General features: G+C 43.7%; 2 protein-coding genes across 5 annotated transcripts; both read right to left on the bottom strand.

Annotated features, from left to right (window-relative positions):
• Nucleotides 1-968: 968 nt before the first annotated feature.
• Nucleotides 969-9,549, bottom strand: COMMD6 (COMM domain containing 6). 3 transcript variants are annotated; one of them, XM_033147961.1, is made up of 7 exons: nucleotides 9,310-9,549; nucleotides 6,641-6,699; nucleotides 3,832-3,897; nucleotides 3,404-3,480; nucleotides 2,737-2,905; nucleotides 1,950-2,102; nucleotides 969-1,441 (listed from the first exon to the last, which is right to left on the bottom strand). In XM_033147961.1, exons 1-7 carry the CDS (start codon nucleotides 9,365-9,367, stop codon nucleotides 1,391-1,393), a joined length of 633 nt encoding a protein of 210 aa, XP_033003852.1. In that variant the 5' UTR covers nucleotides 9,368-9,549; the 3' UTR covers nucleotides 969-1,390. The 3 variants fall into 3 exon arrangements, with proteins under 3 accessions (XP_033003852.1, XP_033003851.1, XP_033003850.1); XM_033147959.1 differs by lacking the exon at nucleotides 969-1,441 and adding an exon at nucleotides 1,668-1,762 and having other exon boundaries at nucleotides 9,310-9,389; XM_033147960.1 differs by lacking the exons at nucleotides 6,641-6,699; nucleotides 9,310-9,549 and having other exon boundaries at nucleotides 2,737-2,900.
• Nucleotides 9,550-12,774: 3,225 nt separating this feature from the next.
• LOC117045109 (mediator of RNA polymerase II transcription subunit 22) lies at nucleotides 12,775-17,004 on the bottom strand. Of its 2 annotated transcripts, XM_033145889.1 has the most exons (2): nucleotides 16,968-17,004; nucleotides 12,775-13,237 (listed from the first exon to the last, which is right to left on the bottom strand). In XM_033145889.1, the coding sequence occupies exons 1-2, from the start codon at nucleotides 16,989-16,991 to the stop codon at nucleotides 12,824-12,826; spliced, it is 438 nt and encodes a 145-aa protein (XP_033001780.1). In that variant the 5' UTR covers nucleotides 16,992-17,004; the 3' UTR covers nucleotides 12,775-12,823. The 2 variants fall into 2 exon arrangements, with proteins under 2 accessions (XP_033001780.1, XP_033001781.1); XM_033145890.1 differs by lacking the exon at nucleotides 16,968-17,004 and having other exon boundaries at nucleotides 12,775-13,263.
• Nucleotides 17,005-17,190: the final 186 nt, after the last annotated feature.

Below are 17,190 nucleotides of genomic sequence, written 5' to 3'. Positions count from 1 at the left end.
TAGGGCTTGCTGATCAGAAGGTTGGCGGTTCAAATCCCCGTGACGGAGTGAGCTCCCGTTGCTCGGTCCCAGCTCCTGTCCACCTAGCAGTTCGAAAGCACGCCAAAAGTGCAAGTAGATAAATAGGTACCGCTCCGGCGGGAAGGTAAACGGCGTTTCTGTGCGCTGCTCTGGTTTTGGTGTTCCGTTGTGCCAGAAGCGCCTTAGTCATGCTGGCCACATGACCTGGAAATACTGTCTGCAGAGTGGAGACGCTGGCTCCCTCGGCCAGTAAAGCGAGATGAGTGCCGCAACCCCCAGAGTTGTTCGCGACTGGACTTAACTGTCAGGGGTCCCTTTACCTTTAATGGGCGTAAAGGTAAAGGGACCTCTGACTATTATGTCCAGTCGCAGCCGACTCGGGTTGCTGCAGTCATCTCACTTTATTGGCCGAGAGAGCCAGCGTATAGCTTCCGGGTCATGTGGCCAGCATGACTAAGCCGCTTCTGGCGAACCAGAGCAGTGCACGGAAACGCCATTTACCTTCTCACCAGAGCGGTACCTATTTATCTACTTGCACTTTGACATGCTTTCGAACTGGCAGGTTGGCAGGAGCAGGGACTGAGCAACGGGAGCTCACCCCGTCGCGGGGATTCGAACTGCCAGCCTTCTGATCGGCAAGCCCTAGACTGTGGTTTAACCCACAGCGCCACCCGCGTCCCTTAATGAACTAGCTAGGATCTAAAAAAGGGGGGACATGCATGCATACAGGGGCCAGACAGTTTTGCCTATCAGATGCAGCCCCCTTGGACCACTCCTGATTTTCAGAAGGCCCAAGGTTCTGCAGTCTGGGGCATGCATGGAAAACTACAAATCCCAGCCTAAAATTACTGTTTAAAACGTCTAACAGCAGACAAGTACATTCACACAGTCTTAAGGTTCTTAAGCAAAAGGCAGCAGACAATCAGGGAAATAAATGTGCAACTATGTTTCCCACCATTAGATTTAATAGAAAACAATAGCATTTTTGGTTCCTAAAGTATGTGGCACGTCAAGTTTCATGGGTAACAGGCTAATCAGTATGATAGAGCTAAAAATTAACAGAAACCACAAGCTTTATAATTGTGGCTAACAGCACTCAGGGAACTTCTCCTGCAGAATCCACTTTTCTGGGTTCTTCTGGTGGAAATCATATGCCCACTACATTTGCTCTTAAGCAGCACATCCTTCTACTTATGTGTGGCATTTCAGTATATAAGAAGACATTTTACAGGCTTTTGAACATGAACAGTCCAGCAGATGGGCAAAGTTGCGTAGGAAATTGAAACGACACCTTCCCTTAGCAAAAACCACAATGTTTTAAGGCAAACAGGAACAGCTCGTTCGGTTCAAACAACTGCGAAGCAGATGCTCAAACTGTCTCAAGGACGGCTGCCATTTCCTTGAACTGATTGTAGAAGTTCTAAAATGGAAAAAAGAGGAAAGGATATACGATTATTTGGATACACAGTCCATGAGATGTAGCAGCCTACTTCAAACATTTGGTGCCCCCCAAATGTTTAGGAGTAGAACTACCAAAATCTCTAACCGCTGCTCATCCTGGCAGAGGCTGATGCAAGTTACAGTCCAAAACACCGGGATGACACGGGTTGGGGAAAGCTGACCTACAGTGTTTGGCTTGTATGTCTAAGTTCAAATCCCCCAGTCAGGGCCTTTTCACACTTCTGCATTTCTTCAACCTCCCTTCTCTCCTCTAATGTCCAAATTCTCTCTCTTTTTCATTCTAGAGCCAATCATAGTACACTGTTACACAAAACATATTTCAAAAAGTCAACGCATTCCCCCAGTTTTGGAGTCTTAGGTTAACAGGAACACAGAAAACCAATGGTGTTTCCATTGCAACCCAGTTGATTTGTAACCACGTTAGAACAAGTGCCAACCTTTGGAAGGGTTTATGTTATTATACAAACCTGAAATTGTGGGACCGTCATTTCAAATGTTTTGCTTGTGATGTGGCCTGAAGCATCTGCCACTTTTACTGCCATCGTGACATAAGGAGACTTCAAAGATTTGCAGCTGTCGGAGCTCACTGCCATCCCCAGCTTCCACTGAAAATCAATAAGCTGCAAATAAATAAAGAGGGAGGGGGAGAGAATCGGACAATGTGGCCAATTGAGTTCTTTGAGGCTGGCGGAATGCGCAAGTAGTGTGCTCAAATGGAGCACCAAACCATAGTTTGGCGTTCCATTAAACAGACTTGGGCACATGTGCATGGTCATATTCCCTCCTTGATATTCTGGTTCACAGGAAACCAGAGTGTGCTAATTCAGATGTGAACCAAGTTGTTGAAGTCAACAGAACTGCTGGCAAACCGTGGACGCCACATTAATACACAGCTTAGAAATAAATTGTCATTTAATTAATAATGATTTTTTTTGTTCTGAACCCAGGCTCGTGGTTTGCTTCCCCCAAACAAACCACGAGCCCCCGTTTGCACAAAACCACATTCCTACATCTGCAGCTCAGAGATAGCAAGGGAGGGGTACCCTGGAAACTTTTGCACAGCACACAACATTGTGCTGCTCGTTCATGTTAAACCATAGTGGGTTTTTGTTTTCTAAATAACTATGGTTTGATGTGGTGTGCAAACCAGGACAGTGTCATGGGAAAACAATAATATGCAACTAGAATTTTACGCCATGCTCTGCAGAAGGAGGCTAGCCCAATGCAAACTTCCTTTAAAACAAATTGTTTTACCCGTCCAACAACTGCTACATTTTTAGCATCTTCTGACACTGCGATTGAGCTGCCCTGTTCGTTCCAGACGTGACGAAGAACCTGGACAGCTTGTTTCGGCAGAGTGCCAGCTGCACCGCCTAGCCTGGAAGACAGGTCTTCTGGCGAGAGTTTATCTTTTGCTGCTGTGCTAAACAAAACAAAAAAGGAGAGGAAGGGAAAGGAAGAATTCACTGCTAGATTTTAAACAGAAAAGAGCTGATTTAAAATTTTGCTTTTCCCCTGGAAGACTGCTTTACACCTATTTTAGCAGGGTTTTTGTAAAAAAAAAACAACACCCAAATAAAATAAAATACAATTAAACAAAATTAGATCATTTGTCATACTTGTGGCTTGCTCTTCCTCCAGTGAATTCTGGAATTATTTCACTTCAATCTCACAAAGAACACTGTCAAGGAGGTTAAGCGGAGCATCATGGTTTGCCTTGGGCCAATGGTGTACCAAATAATATGTATGAGGAATCCCTATGTATCGTTGATGATTATAGGGCAGGCTAACAAACTAGGCTATAAGGGTAAATCAGTGTTTTTAATTCACAGGAGCACTGCTCATAATTGCAGATATTAAATTTCTTCCCTGCAGTAAACAGTAGCAATATAGTTGAGATCCGAGGACCATGTTTGCTTACCTGAATACAAAGGAAATGGCATTAACAACCTTTTCCAGATCACTAGCGACTATTTCAATCCCAGCTGCTTGAAATCTCTAGGAGAGAAAAGCAGTTCATTGGGTTGTAGCAGAGGACAAATTCTAACGGGTGTTGTTAATATGCATGCAATGTTGTTGTTTTTTTAAAAAAAAATCAAATAAGTTTTATTTTAATTATCAGTCATTACATTCCGCATTCAAGACTCCATGAATCTATCTCTGGTATTGTACATCAATAAAAATATACCAAAAAAATACATATAGATGCAGCTCGGCCCACCCTCATCCCTTCACCCTTCCCTCCACCCTTTTCTCGATTTCCTTTAATCTACACTGTGCTTTCAACTTGCGTTCCTTATATCCTTTCATCTCTTACTTATGCAATATTGTTTTAGCAATTCAGTTTACCTGACATAGTTCCACTGTGTTCACAGCTGGGATCTGACACTGAAGATTCCGAATGATTTGCTCACACTGCAAAGAAAGAAGATTTTAAATGGTTCTTGGATGACAACGACTTGCTAATTGCAAATGCAATACGTGGTAATTAAAAGGATCCACCCCCCCACCCCCCGGAAACGAAACCGCATCCATTTGCTTTCAATGGCAAGAGTGTAAGAGTGTGATAAAATGGTGGTGGAAGAATCCCTGGTTTTAAGATCATTCAAAAACATGGCAACTGTCAATCATCCAGCGAGGAATCGTCTAGTAAGGAAGGCCTTGCCTGGACAATTTTCATACCCACAACTGCAAGCTTTAACCAGAAGTTTTAGCTGACTGATTAATGCATGCACGTTTTAAATAACCGAGACTGAGAGTTAAAGGGAAGACTTATTTTCAGGCTTCCTTGGCTATGGTGAGCTACTGTACTAAAGAATGGCCAATAACAAAAAAGATTAACTAAAAGGGCATTAAGGATGTGCTTTGCTTCTATTGTAAATTCTCTCGCACATCCATACAGTATTTCCAAGAATGGGTCTGTATTGGCCTTGCTAATATGAAAATTACCTTTAAACGGTAAACAATCAACTAAAGCTTATGCTCTGCCAAGAAAGATTCATTGTGCATCTTGTTTAAACCTTTAGACATCTGCTGAAAACTTTCCTATGCCACCCAGGTTAGGCCAGCAATTAAGATTACGTCTTTCCATAATGGAAATTGATAGTCTCAGATTTTACATAGTTATGCATTTTTCTTACGCACAGATACTATTGTAAGCCACGATTTTTTTAAAAAAAGTGATAAAGCAGTATATTTTGTTGTTGTTCAGTCGTGTCCGACTCTTCGTGACCCCATGGACCAGAGCACCCCAGGCACTCCTGTCTTCCACTGCCTCCCGCAGTTTGGCCAAACTCATGTTAGTAGCTTCGAGAACACTGTCCACCCATCTCATCCTCTGTCGTCCCCTTCTCCTTGTGCCCTCCATCTTTCCCAACATCAGGGTCTTTTCCAGGGAGTCTTCTCTTCTCATGAGGTGGCCAAAGTACTGGAGCCTCAACTTCAGGATCTGTCCTTCTAGTGAGCACTCAGGGCCGATTTCCTTGAGAATGGATAGGTTTGATCTTCTTGCAGTCCATGGGACTCTCAAGAGTCTCCTCCAGCACCATAATTCAAAAGCATCAATTCTTCAGTGATCAGCCTTCTTGATGGTCCAGCTCTCACTTCCGGTACATTACTACTGGAGTATATACTTCTATAAATTAAATTCAAATTTAAAAAAATTATTGAATAGAAATGTAGAGTTGGAAGGGACCCAAAGGCTCATCTAGTCCAACTTCCTTGGACAGTTGAACCACGGAGGCTGTCCTTGGGAGGGGGTCTGTATATAATAGTCTTCACTTCGCCAAGCACCCTATACGTGCCAATAATGCGATAAGGGCCTGGTTTGCATGTAACACTAAACTATGGCTTACACAAACTGGCTCACGTGGCTGCCATCTCCTCTCCAGGAACCATCGTTTTCACATTAAACCATGGTTTCTTAGAGTTATATGCAAATGCGGCCATATTAACAGGCTAGAACCTAAAACGGTTTCAGCTGTGGTCTAAACCAGAGCCTAGGGCTTGCCGATCAGAAGGTCATCGGTTCGAATCCCCGTGATAGGGTGAGCTCCCGTTGCTCGGTCCCAGCTCCTGCCCACCTAGCAGTTCGAAAGCACGTCAAAGTGCAAGTAGATAAATAGGTACCGCTCCAGCGGGAAGGTAAACGGCATTTCCGTGCGCTGCTCTGGTTCTCCAGAAGCGGCTTAGTCATGCTGGTCTCATGACCCGGAAGCTGTACGCCGGCTCCCTCGGCCAGTAAAGCGAGATGAGCGCCGTAACCCCAGAGTCGTTCGCGACTGGACCTAATGGTCAGGGGTCCCTTTACCTTTACCCTTACCATATTAGCCCAAATATAAGCCACACTTCTCCCCCCCCCCCAAATTACGACCATGAAAAGTTAAAGTGCGGCTTAAATTCGTGACCTTACGGAAATTGGCTTTTACAATATCGCTGCTGAAACAGACATATGGAACCAAAATTGTTTTATTGCCGATTTGTGAGCTTGAGACTGTTGTGCAATTAATTCTAATGTCATTCATCACTTTTCCTGTATTTTACAGTGCTGTATTCATTTTTTATTTGCATTTACAGTGCTACAAACAGGTGTTTAACCCACTTGCAGGTCCTCTCTAGTACCCATAAGATTTTCTTCCACATTTGCCATTTACGGGTGTGAGTGCCTGCAGAATTTTAAGGGAGCAGCTTATATTCAGGTATTGTCTTTTTTTCTCTTCCCCCCGCCCTCTGAATTTTAGAGGTGCGGCATATCTGTGGGTGCGGCTTATGTTCGTGCCAATACAGTATTTTTTGAATATAAGTTAAATAATACAAACCAATCTGAAGTTTATCCTGGAGACAAATAAATACGCTTTCCTTAAAGTGGTATAGGGTAGAATTGTTTATGAACTGTGCCACCCTATGCATGTTTACTCGGAAGTAAGCTCCACTGTTTTCAATGGAGTGCATCTCAAATCTTAAAATATTCCAGTCCCATGTGAGGAGACAGCATAGCTCCATCCCACCATCCTCTGAAGCAAAACTGCTTTTCTTTCATGAAACTGTGCATCAGAAATACTAGGAAGGGAATTTAAAAAACCGTAAGGCACACAATGGAGCAAAATCGCTATAAAATGATCCATGATTAAAAGGCGGAAAGGAGACCGGCGTTACTTACTAGCTCTGCAAACAGATCCTGTGGTATTGTTCTGATGATGTCTGCGGTACTGCCAAAATCTGCAAAACAGAGACACGATTTTGAGCTCCACATTTAAATCACTGTGTATCTCTAACCAATGCACCAGCAGGGTGGAAAACGGCCATCAGTGGGTATCTCGCTGGCAGCAGCCTGAAGAAAATCCCCAAAATTGTGCACTTCGCTGGTGGGTTTAAACACCTTAGCTGCACCTGTTTGCCTTGGCACAGCAAAAAACAGAGGATCCTTTCCCCCAAAAAAACTTTACACTCTGGTTCATATGAACAGAGGGGTTCATGAATTTAACTGCTCCACAAATGGTTTTCAAAAGGTCTTTTACTAGAATTCGGGCAGCTGTAGTCGCATACATCCATAGAGTAGTTTTGTTTTTGGGGATTTCTATTGTTAAAATTCCCAGAAGCAATTCTGGTAGCACAAAGTGGAGAACAGATGCAGGACCATCAAGAGAAGAATGGCACCTTAAAATATTAAAATATATAGAATGTGCCAGCATGACAAATAGATTTAAGAAAAACAGATAAGAATTTAAAAAAGAGGACTGGATGTTATATATAGAATATATGGAAAATATATTATAAGAAGAAAGTAAGTGTAACAGACTGAAAAAAAATACGCAGCAGTAGATGGGACAAAGTGGAATACAGGTAGTGTAAAGTAATGAAAATAATTCAGAATAAGAAAACGCAGTCAGAAAGACAACAGATAGGAAACAAGAGAAAGAGTGGAAGGGGAGTTAAAATTACGGCTCATAAGAGTCAATTAAACTGGAGGAATATGTTACTATTATTATTTACAGATATATATATATACACACACACACACTGTATATATATTAGACATATATCTGTAAATAATATTCTCTTTCTCTCTTACTACCACATGTTTGATGGTAACATACTATGCATTGATTGATGATATAAAACAGAAAAGCAAATAAATATTTTTTATCTAAACGTATTTTACTATTAGATAAAAGTATAAACATTGTATTATTTAACCCAACTAATGAATGAATAAGGAGATGTTGTTTTCTGCTCAATAGTGGCTGCAAAAATGATGAATATTGGAAAGTGAATCAAGCATTTCCTAGACACCCATAGTCCACACAAGTATGGGATGTAGTTTTTTGAGGGGCAAAGCATATGCAGGAAGACGTCAGGAAAAATTAGGTGTTCACTGGGCAGGGGGTGGCAGGAAACACTTAGGCAGGCATAGGCAAACTCGGCCCTCCAGATGTTTTGGGACTACAACTCCCATCATCCCTGACCACTGGTCCTGTTAGCTAGGGATTATGGGAGTTGTAGTCCCAAAACATCTGGAGGGCTGAGTTTGCCTATGCCTGCACTTAAGGGTCTGGAAACAAAACCTTATTTGGAACTGTTGCGGGATTTGGATATGTTTAGCCTGGAAAAGAGGAGACACAGAGGAGACAGATATCTCAAGGACTGTCACGTGGAAAATGGAGCAAGCTTGTTTTCTCCTGCTCAGAAGGCAGGACTCAAGTTACAAAAAGGGAGATTGTGGCTAAACATCAGCAATAACTTTCTGGCAGCAAGAGCTGTTTTGGCAGTGGAACGGATTCCCTTGGGAGATTGTGGACTCTCCTTCCTTGGAGGTTTTAAAGCAGAGATTGGATGGCCATCTGTCAGGGATGATCTAGTTGTGATTCGTGCACTGCAGAGGGTTGGACTGGATGACCTTCAGGGGCCCTTCCAAATCTACACTTCTGTGAGTCTAGGATAAAGAAACTGTAGGGCAATTATTCTTAGGACAACCTGAAGCACCAATGGAGGATCTGTGACTCTCCTGATGTTGTTGCACTTTGATTCCTATCCGTCCCAGGCAACACGGCCAGTGGTCAAGGATGAGCTGTAGCACTCTCACAAAATCTAAAGGCCCACTAACCACCCTGAGATCTACAGGTGAAAGGTGATATGCAAATTTAATAAATAGCAAATAATAGCAATGCATAGCTTCTAGGTATGGCTAAAAGTGAAACAGAGGGATTACTTGAGAGCAAGCACGTTGAGAAGGCGGCTTGCAAAAGACGCACAGGATAAACACCACCTATGTACTTGAAATAAATAAATACAAATTTAAAAAAATGTCCAGTAGCACCTTAGAGACCAACTAAGTTTGCTCTGGATATAAGCTTTTGTGCAAGTGTGCATGCACAGGAAAGCTTATACCCGGAACAAACTTAGTTGGTTTCTAAGGTGCTAGTGGACAATTTTTTATTTTTTAAAAAAATTATTTTGACTGCCTCAGACCAACACCGCTACCTACCTGGTTCTAGAACCACCTATGTAGGAAGTGGGAAGCGCTGTTTAGTGAAGCTTTTAATATTTGATTAAATATTGTATTTTAATATTTTGCTGGAAGCCGCCCAGAGTGGCTGGGAAAACCCAGCGCCAGATGGGCGGGGTATAAATAAATTATTATTATTATTAGGCAGAGTTAGGAGGCAGCGTAGCCCAGGAAGCACTTGAGGGGAAGCAAACACTATGTTCAACAAGGCTTACTCCCGGGTAAAAATATACGGACCCCCCGCCTTTTTTTAAAGTCAACCTCCACAGCATGCTTCCTCGTCCAGTCCCCAAAGCGACCAACCAACCTCTCCCCAAACTCACCCCAAGGTCCGAGCGGGTTTCCGAGCACCATCGCGGCGACTCCCGCGGCCATAGACATCAAAGGACGCGCCTCCCACTTTAGAACGTCGACGAACAACGAGCGGCTCCCTGATTGGTCACTTCGCAGCAACAAAGAATTTTTCTCCTTCCGAGGCGTCCCTCCTAGCCAATCAGAAGCCAGGGTTTCCCTCCGTTGTTTCCGATGGCGGAGCTTCTTCCGCTCTTGGTCGCTTTGGACGGTTTACGGGCGGGGAGAAGGTCTGCGGTCTTGCTAGCATGCATTTTTGCCCGGGGGAATCAGTTGACTCCCGCTGGAATAAGTCGTGGCCCCTTCCCCCTGAAAACGCTCCATTCTCCCCACCCTCCACTTAATTTTATTTCTTCTGGACTACAACTCCCATAACTCCTGGCCGTTCGTCATGCTGGCAGGGACTGATGGGAGTTGGAGTCCATCGTTCACCCGGAGGTCTGTAGGAATCTTGGGCTGGGCTATCATTTAAGGCGGGACTTGTTTGGGAGCCGAGTTTTGCTGCAGCAGCTTTTTTGTATTTTTGTTTTGGATCCTATGATTTATGTGAATATTGTTTAATTTATTTGGGTACCTCCCCCCGCAGCAAATATTTTTAATGGGATATATGTATGTGCAATATAATATAATGTGATATAATATAATATAATAGCATAACCAAACAATCCTTAAAATACTGCTTTGTTTTGAATGCATCTTAAGATTCCCAAACTGGAAAATCATTGTCCAGTAATCACAGACAGAATAAAAAATGCTTATTATGTCCAATTATTATTTATTTATTATGTCAAATCCTATATAGGGACACGGGTGGTGCTGTGGTCTAAACCACAGAGCCTAGGGCTTCCCGATCAGAAGGTTGGCAGTTCAAATCCCCGTGACAGGGTGAGCTCCCGTTGCTCGGTCTCAGCTCCTGCCAGCCTAGCAGTTTGAAAGCATATTAAAGTGCAAGTAGATAAATAGGTACCGCTCCGGCAGGAAGGTAAATGGCGTTTCCGTGCGCTGCTCTGGTTCGCCAGAAGCGGCTTAGTCATGCTGGCCACATGACCCGGAAGCTGTACGCCGGCTCCCTTGGCCAGTAACGCGAGATGAGCACCGCAACCCCAGAGTCGTTCGCGACTGGACTTAACTGCCAGGGGTCCTTTACCTTTTAAGTATCTTTACTCAGAAGCAAGCCCCACTCTATTCAGCTGTGGTCCCTTTCAGCTACGGGTGCATATGATCGCATCCTAAACCCCAAAGTTCCATATCTTCTGGATTGCAGCCCTTCAGATATTGTTGTGTTTGACAATGGCATGGGTCAGCAAACTTTTTCAGCAGGGGGCCGGTCCACTGTCCCTCAGACCTTTTGGGGGGGGGGCTGGACTATATTTTGAAGGGGGGGGGAAATGAACGAATTCCTATGGCTCACAAATAACCCAGAGATGTACCGGTATTTTAAATAAGAGGACACATTCTACTCATGTAAAAACACGCTGATTCCCGGACTGTCCACGGACCAGAACGAGGAGGCGATTGGGCCGCATTTGGCCCCCGGGCCTTAGGTTGCCTACGCATGGACTATGGCATGCTCCTACCATGCATAAGATACCACTTTAAACAATAATGGCTTCTCCCAAAGAACTCTGGAGCTGTAGTTAACGATGCTAAGCACTATTAGGAGGCCCTTATTCCCCTCACAGACCTACTATTTCCAGAGTGGCTTAACAATCAATCTATTTTAACAGGGAACTCAGGGAATTAATTGCAACCCTGTAATCTCTGCACATTCGAAAACTACAGCTCCCATAATTATCCGGGGGAATCCATAACTGTTCAGCATGGCATCCTAGTGCTTTTAATGTATTGTATGAATGTGGCCTAAAGCTGGCACCTTCATTTATTATTTATTTCATAAATTTTATACACCACTTGATTGTGAAAATAAAGAAATTCAAAGCAGTTTAATCCCACTTAGCGAGGAACAAACCCCATTGAATTCAAGAGGATTTACTTCTGACAGTGTCAGATTTACGTATGAGCTAAACAAGATATAGCTTAGGGCCCCACTCTCTTGGGGGCCTCCAAAAATTTAAAGGGGTAAAACTCGGTTTTTCTTTGATAAAATATATATTTTGTTATGTGCCAATGGCTTTAGATACCTATTGGTTCCATAAATTACCATATAGCATATATTTCTTCTGGACTACACAAAACAATTTGTTGTTGACAAAGGACAGCTGGACATATGTCCTGGTATGTCCCATGTAGGACCTTAAGGTCCTCAAATAATAATCTTTTGGAGGTCCCGAGCAACAAAGAAGCTAGGTTGGCCTCAACTAGGGCCAGGGCCTTCTCAATATTGGCCCCGACTTGGTGGAACAGCCTATCACAAGAGACCAGGGCCCTGCGGGATTTGGCATCTTTCCGCAGGGCCTGCAAGATGGAGCTGTTCCACCTGGCCTTTAGGTTGGTTTCTGTTTAATATTTATGCTTCATCTTTTATTGGTGGGTTATTTTGAAATTGAGACCTGCAGTTTTAATTGAATTTTTAAATTTGTATTTTAATCTGTTATTTTAAATTGATCGTTTTTATGGTGTGTTTTTTTTGCTGTGATTTTAATTGATGTTAGCCGCCCTGAGCCCGGTTTTCTGGCTGGGAAGGGCGGGGTATAAATAAAATTATTATTATTATTATTATTATTATTATTATTATTATTATTATTATTATATAAAGGGCCCCACAGTAGCTTAGGGCAGAGGTGGCCAACTCCCAAGAGACTGTGATCTACTCACAGTTTTAAAAACTGGCAGTGATCTACCCCCTTTTGGGGGGGGTTCAGCTTTATTTTCAGGGGGGTTCAGCCTTTTTTAGGAAGGAGGCAGCCCCATTTTGCGGGGGTTCAGGTCAAAGTTGTTGAGTTTTTTCAGGGGGGAGGTAAAATGTTGAGCTTTTTTAAGGGGAGCCACAGTTGTTCAGCTTCTTTGGGGGGAGCCAATGATCTACCAGTGATCTACCACAGACGTCCAAGGATCTACCAGTAGATCACGATCTACCTGTTAGACATGCCTGCCCTTAGGGCTTCATCAAACCTAAATCCGGCCCTGACTTCTGAGTAGACATGGTTAGGATTGCAATTTACACTGACTAGTGATTAGGGCACTCTGGGCAGTTCAAGATCCAATACCTGTTCCTGTTTGCAAGTTATGTAGGTGACAAGATCACAATGTCGATGAGGGGGCAGGAGGGAAGCTCACCTCCAAATCTCCGTGCAAAAAGTCTGAGTTACATGGTGCACTTGCCCTCCAAAACACCCACCTCTCACGCCAAACATAAAGTACTCAATAAAACCGCTTTGGGGCCAGGATTCTTTGGGTGCTGAGAATTTAGGGGTGCTTTTTTTAAAACAAGGACAGTTGTTGTTGTTTTCCCACACACCCCGCCACCGCCTCCCATGCCAGAAACAGGAAATTGTTGTGGTTACTACAGGGGAATAGTCCATGGCTTCATTTGTACCTAGAAGAGTAATATTCTTCCTCCAGCTCATAGAGGTCTATGGAGATCTCATCACGCAGGGCAATAAGCTTCTTGTCGCATTCCTCCTGAAGGCTGCGCATCTGCTGGTTCCTCCGGTTGATGGCTTCGTTGACGGAAGGGAAGTCGTTGAGGATCAGGAACTGTTTTAGCTCAGAGACGAGCTTCATAAGAGACTCGCCAGCCCGGACAATATTTGCAGCTCTGACATGCATCTCATAGTTGTCCTGCTCGCCTTGGGTTGCCCGAGAAACTTGGGTTTCTTCCTCAATCTTCGCAGTTTTGATTATCTCTGTGAAGTTATCCATGACAGACTTGATGTCATCTTTCAGCCTCTTCTTGTAAGACTGGAGGAGGGTTTCCTTGCTCTGGGGGAGCACGTGCTGCTGAGACATTGTGGGGGCAAAAAGGTCAGAAAAAGTTACAACTTAATACATGTAATCCTCTTGTGGCCAGGCGGCCATTTTTTCTTTTTCTCTTGCGAACGATTCATCCTTCATTGGCTACGTCCAACCAATGGGGCGGGGAAAACGTTTCATTTGGGTACTTTTTGATGTTTTGCTCATTGTTTATGACGACTTTTGTTATGTTTTGTAGTTTTATATGTTGTCAGCCTCCTTGAACATGGTTTTACCTTTGGAAAGCCAGCATACATATAAAATGATGGCTTGACTGTGATAAATTGAAACACAGTCCCACCCGGATTGGAAAAGATTATTTCATTCCACCATTGCAGAGGCTGCTCTTGTCACAAATCCCCTGTTATCAAACTGTTGTAATCTAGCATTTTCATGCTTGATCTTAACGTTCCTGAGTTCGAAAATTGCCATTTTAAGGTCAGTAACAGGAGTGTCCTGAAAGCTTGCAGTTCTCTCCCAGGGGTTTCTGAATAGTTACCCCTTCTGATGTCAGGTTTTGTATCCATTTATTGCTACTGACTTTAAAGTGGCTGTTTTTGAACAAAGAATCTTCTAAGGCAGACTCCAGAATTAAGTTACTGTACGTAACAAGCTATTCATTTAATGAAGTTGCAATAGACTAATACATGGGTAGGCAACCTAAGTCCCAGGGGCCAGATCCGGCCCAATTGCCTTCTAAATTTGGCCCGCGGACGGTCCGGGAATCAGCGTGTTTTTACATGAGTAGAATGTGTCCTTTTATTTAAAATGCATCTCTGGGTTATTTGTGGGGCCTGCCTGGTGTTTGTACATGAGTATAATGTGTGCTTTTATTTAAAATGCACCTCTGGGTTGTGGGGCATAGGAATTCGTTCATTTCCCCCAAAAAAATGTAGTCCGGCCCCACACAAGGTCTGAGGGACAGTGGACTGACCCCCTGCTGAAAAAGTTTACTGACCCCTGGCTAATACAACAAACAAAATAACAACAACAACAACAACAACAACAACAACAATTCATTTATACCCCACCCATGTGGCTGGGCTTCCCCAGCCATTCTGGGCGGCTTCCAACAAAATATTAAAATATAATAATCCATCAAACATTAAAAGCTTCCCTGATGTCTTCTAAAAGTCTGGTAGTTGTTGTTGTTCTCTTTTACATCTGGTGGGAGGGCAACAGAAGAGACAGAACATGCACTACAGGTGACTTGCAACTTATGTACATTTAACTTGTGTGCATTCAAGCTTTAAACGCTTGGCAAATAATAAAAAAATCAAAGGGGGCGGAAAGGATTTACTGTATATTCTGGCGTATAAGACTACTTTTTAATCCAGGAAAATCTTCTCAAAAGTCGGGGGTCGTCTTATACGCCAGGTGGAGAATCTGCGGTCGAGTATATCTCAAACTCTATATTTTAACTGGAAAAGTTGGGGGTCGCCTTATACGCCCAGTCGTCTTATACGCCGGAAAATACGGTAGGTGTCTGAGGGAAAAAAAAGACTGACGATCCCACTCACCTTTGAACCCAACGTGTTTTGACCATACATGATTTGGGCTTCACATACTGGAATAAAACCCAATTGAAAGCTGAGTCTCCTGTATGTGATGAAACAACCTGGCCATGCTAAGTTGGCCACATCATTGGCAACAGAAGCTAAACAGTGCTTGATGCTTAGGGGACTTCAGATGGGAAAGGGAGGGACATCCCCAGACACACCCAATGACCTACAGTGGACACATGCTGAAAGCTGTGATTGGTTGTGGCTCTGTGATGCATGGAAGGTCTACCCCCCCCCATCATCTGCATTGCGCATAGAAAAATTGTGAATCAGCACTGAGGCATTGCATTCATCCACGGACACTGATACGATATCAAAAATGTAAGAGTCATGTATTAATTAAAAGCTAATCATAAAAACAATCAGACAGCAGGAAGTACTGCTGTCAACAACTATTATCCGGGATGATCAGGTATTCAGGTATTGGAAGATTTTGCTCAGGCTGTTCCTTTGCTATTAACTGCTAGAAACTGGGGTGAATAACAGGGGGTGAATCATTCATTTAATGGTGTTGTGGCTTCCTTGGCAGTCTTGCTCAATAAAAAATTGTGTTGCAATGGCACTTTCAATATTAAAAGAAGAAACTACCATATATTCACATTGTATGGGTGAGTGCGCCACACAAAGCAAGTAGGGTCCTGTATTTAGACACAGGATACCAAAATATCTGATCTGTAAACCTTCAAGCCGTGCAAACTAGAAGCATTTTACTGGCCAATGCTGGACTAGCCAGACTGACCTTATCCTTTACTCCAGCCATACATATGCATTTCCTTCAGAGGGAAGATGTCCTAGTGTGCGGTCCTGGGAGTCATTTTGGACTCACAGCTGTCCATGGAGGTGCAGGTTAATTCTGTGTCCAGGGCGGCTGTCTACCAGCTCCATCTGGTACACAGGCTGAGACCCTACCTGCCCACGGACTGTCTCGCCAGAGTGGTGCATGCTCTGGTTATCGCCCGCTTGGACTACTGCAATGCGCTCTACGTGGGGCTACCTTTGAAGGTGACCCGGAAACTGCAGTTAATCCAGAATGCGGCAGCTAGACTGGTGACTGGGAGTGGCCGCCGGGACCACATAACACCGGTCCTGAGAGATCTACATTGGCTTCCAGTACGTTTCCGAGCACAATTCAAAGTGTTGGTGCTGACTTTTAAAGCCCTAAACGGCCTTGGTCCAGTATACCTGAAGGAGCGTCTCCACCCCCATCATTCAGCCCGGACACTGAGATCCAGCGCTGAGGGCCTTCTGGTGGTTCCCTCACTGCGAGAAGCAAAGCTACAGGGAACCAGGCAGAGGGCCTTCTTGGTAGTGGCGCCTGCCCTGTGGAACGCCCTCCCATCAGTGGTCAAAGAGATAAGCAACTACCTGACATTCAGAAAATACCCGAAGGCAGCCCTGTTTAGGGAAGTTTTTAATCTGTGACATTTTAATGTATTTAATATTTGTTGGAGGCCGCCCAGAGTGGCCGGGGAGACCCAGCCAGATGAGCGGGGTACAAATATAATAATAATAATAATAATAATAATAATAACAATAATAGTTAGGTTAAACACTGGCATATTAAACACCCGGAAAAATAACTATTTCACATTGAATGCCAGTTAAATATCCAAAAAGGAAAGAAAACCACATTAGGCATTCAGCCCCCGGAATCTATATGTTAAAATGGGAAGGTACCGGTAGTTTCATTTCAAGCTCTGCCTCCCTCTTTCCTGTTGCACTGAAATGCTGCTTTTCAGTGCAAGGAGTCCCTTCCAACTTCTTTTTTTTTTAAAAAAAGGTTTGATGTCTTATAGTGTTTTTAATATTCTATTGGGAGCTGCAGCTGCCCAGAGTGGATGGGGAAACCCAGCCAGATGGGTGGGGTAGAAATAATAAATTACTACTACTACTACTACTACAATTTTTGTTTTTGCTTTTTAATGGTTTATTGAGATTAAAAATGTTTGATCAGCATCACCTCTCAGTTTTTCTGTCATTTTTGCCAACTCAGCTGACTACGCTATTATTACTACAATTCTATTATTCTAAACCCAACAAAGCATTCTGCTAACTCTCACGGTGCGCTGCTTCCATGGACCTTTTTTTTTAAAAAAAAAATTACAAGTACTAAAAGAGCCAGAGGTTTGTTCCGCCAAGGGATTAAACTTTGTTACCAGGTAAGGGCCGGCCCAAGACATTTTGGTGCCTGAAAGGAACCTCAAGAGGGCCTCCTCCTCTTCCTCTCTCCTCCAGGGAGGAACGGGCCAGTAAAGATCCAAATCAGGAGCAAGAAGATGGGGGATAAAGATTTGCCCCCGCTGCGGATGCTGCGCCGACTCACCTGGCCTCGTGGGTGGGCCAGCACAGAGCTGCGGCGGAACCTCGAGCGCCGCCCTC

The sequence above is a fragment of the Lacerta agilis genome, chromosome 4, assembly GCF_009819535.1.
Source record: "Lacerta agilis isolate rLacAgi1 chromosome 4, rLacAgi1.pri, whole genome shotgun sequence".
In the NCBI taxonomy this organism is placed as follows: Eukaryota; Metazoa; Chordata; class Lepidosauria; order Squamata; family Lacertidae; genus Lacerta; species Lacerta agilis.
The sequence above is the reverse complement of the archived record's forward strand: the minus strand, read 5'-3'. Positions and strand labels throughout refer to the sequence as shown.

Bases quoted from the DNA above. Each gene is read 5' to 3' on its own strand.
- COMMD6 (XM_033147961.1), bottom strand. From the start codon at position 9,367: ATGTCTATGGCCGCGGGAGTCGCCGCGATGGTGCTCGGAAACCCGCTC. The intron at 6,700-9,309 runs GTGAGTTTGGGG...TCTGTTTTGCAG, and splicing joins AAACCCGCTCGGACCTTGGG to ATTTTGGCAGTACCGCAGAC. The intron at 3,898-6,640 runs GTAAGTAACGCC...CTTTCTTTGCAG, and splicing joins AGGATCTGTTTGCAGAGCTA to TGTGAGCAAATCATTCGGAA.
- LOC117045109 (XM_033145889.1), bottom strand. From the start codon at position 16,991: ATGTCTTGGGCCGGCCCTTACCTG. The intron at 13,238-16,967 runs GTAACAAAGTTT...ACAATGTCTCAG, and splicing joins CTTGGGCCGGCCCTTACCTG to CAGCACGTGCTCCCCCAGAG.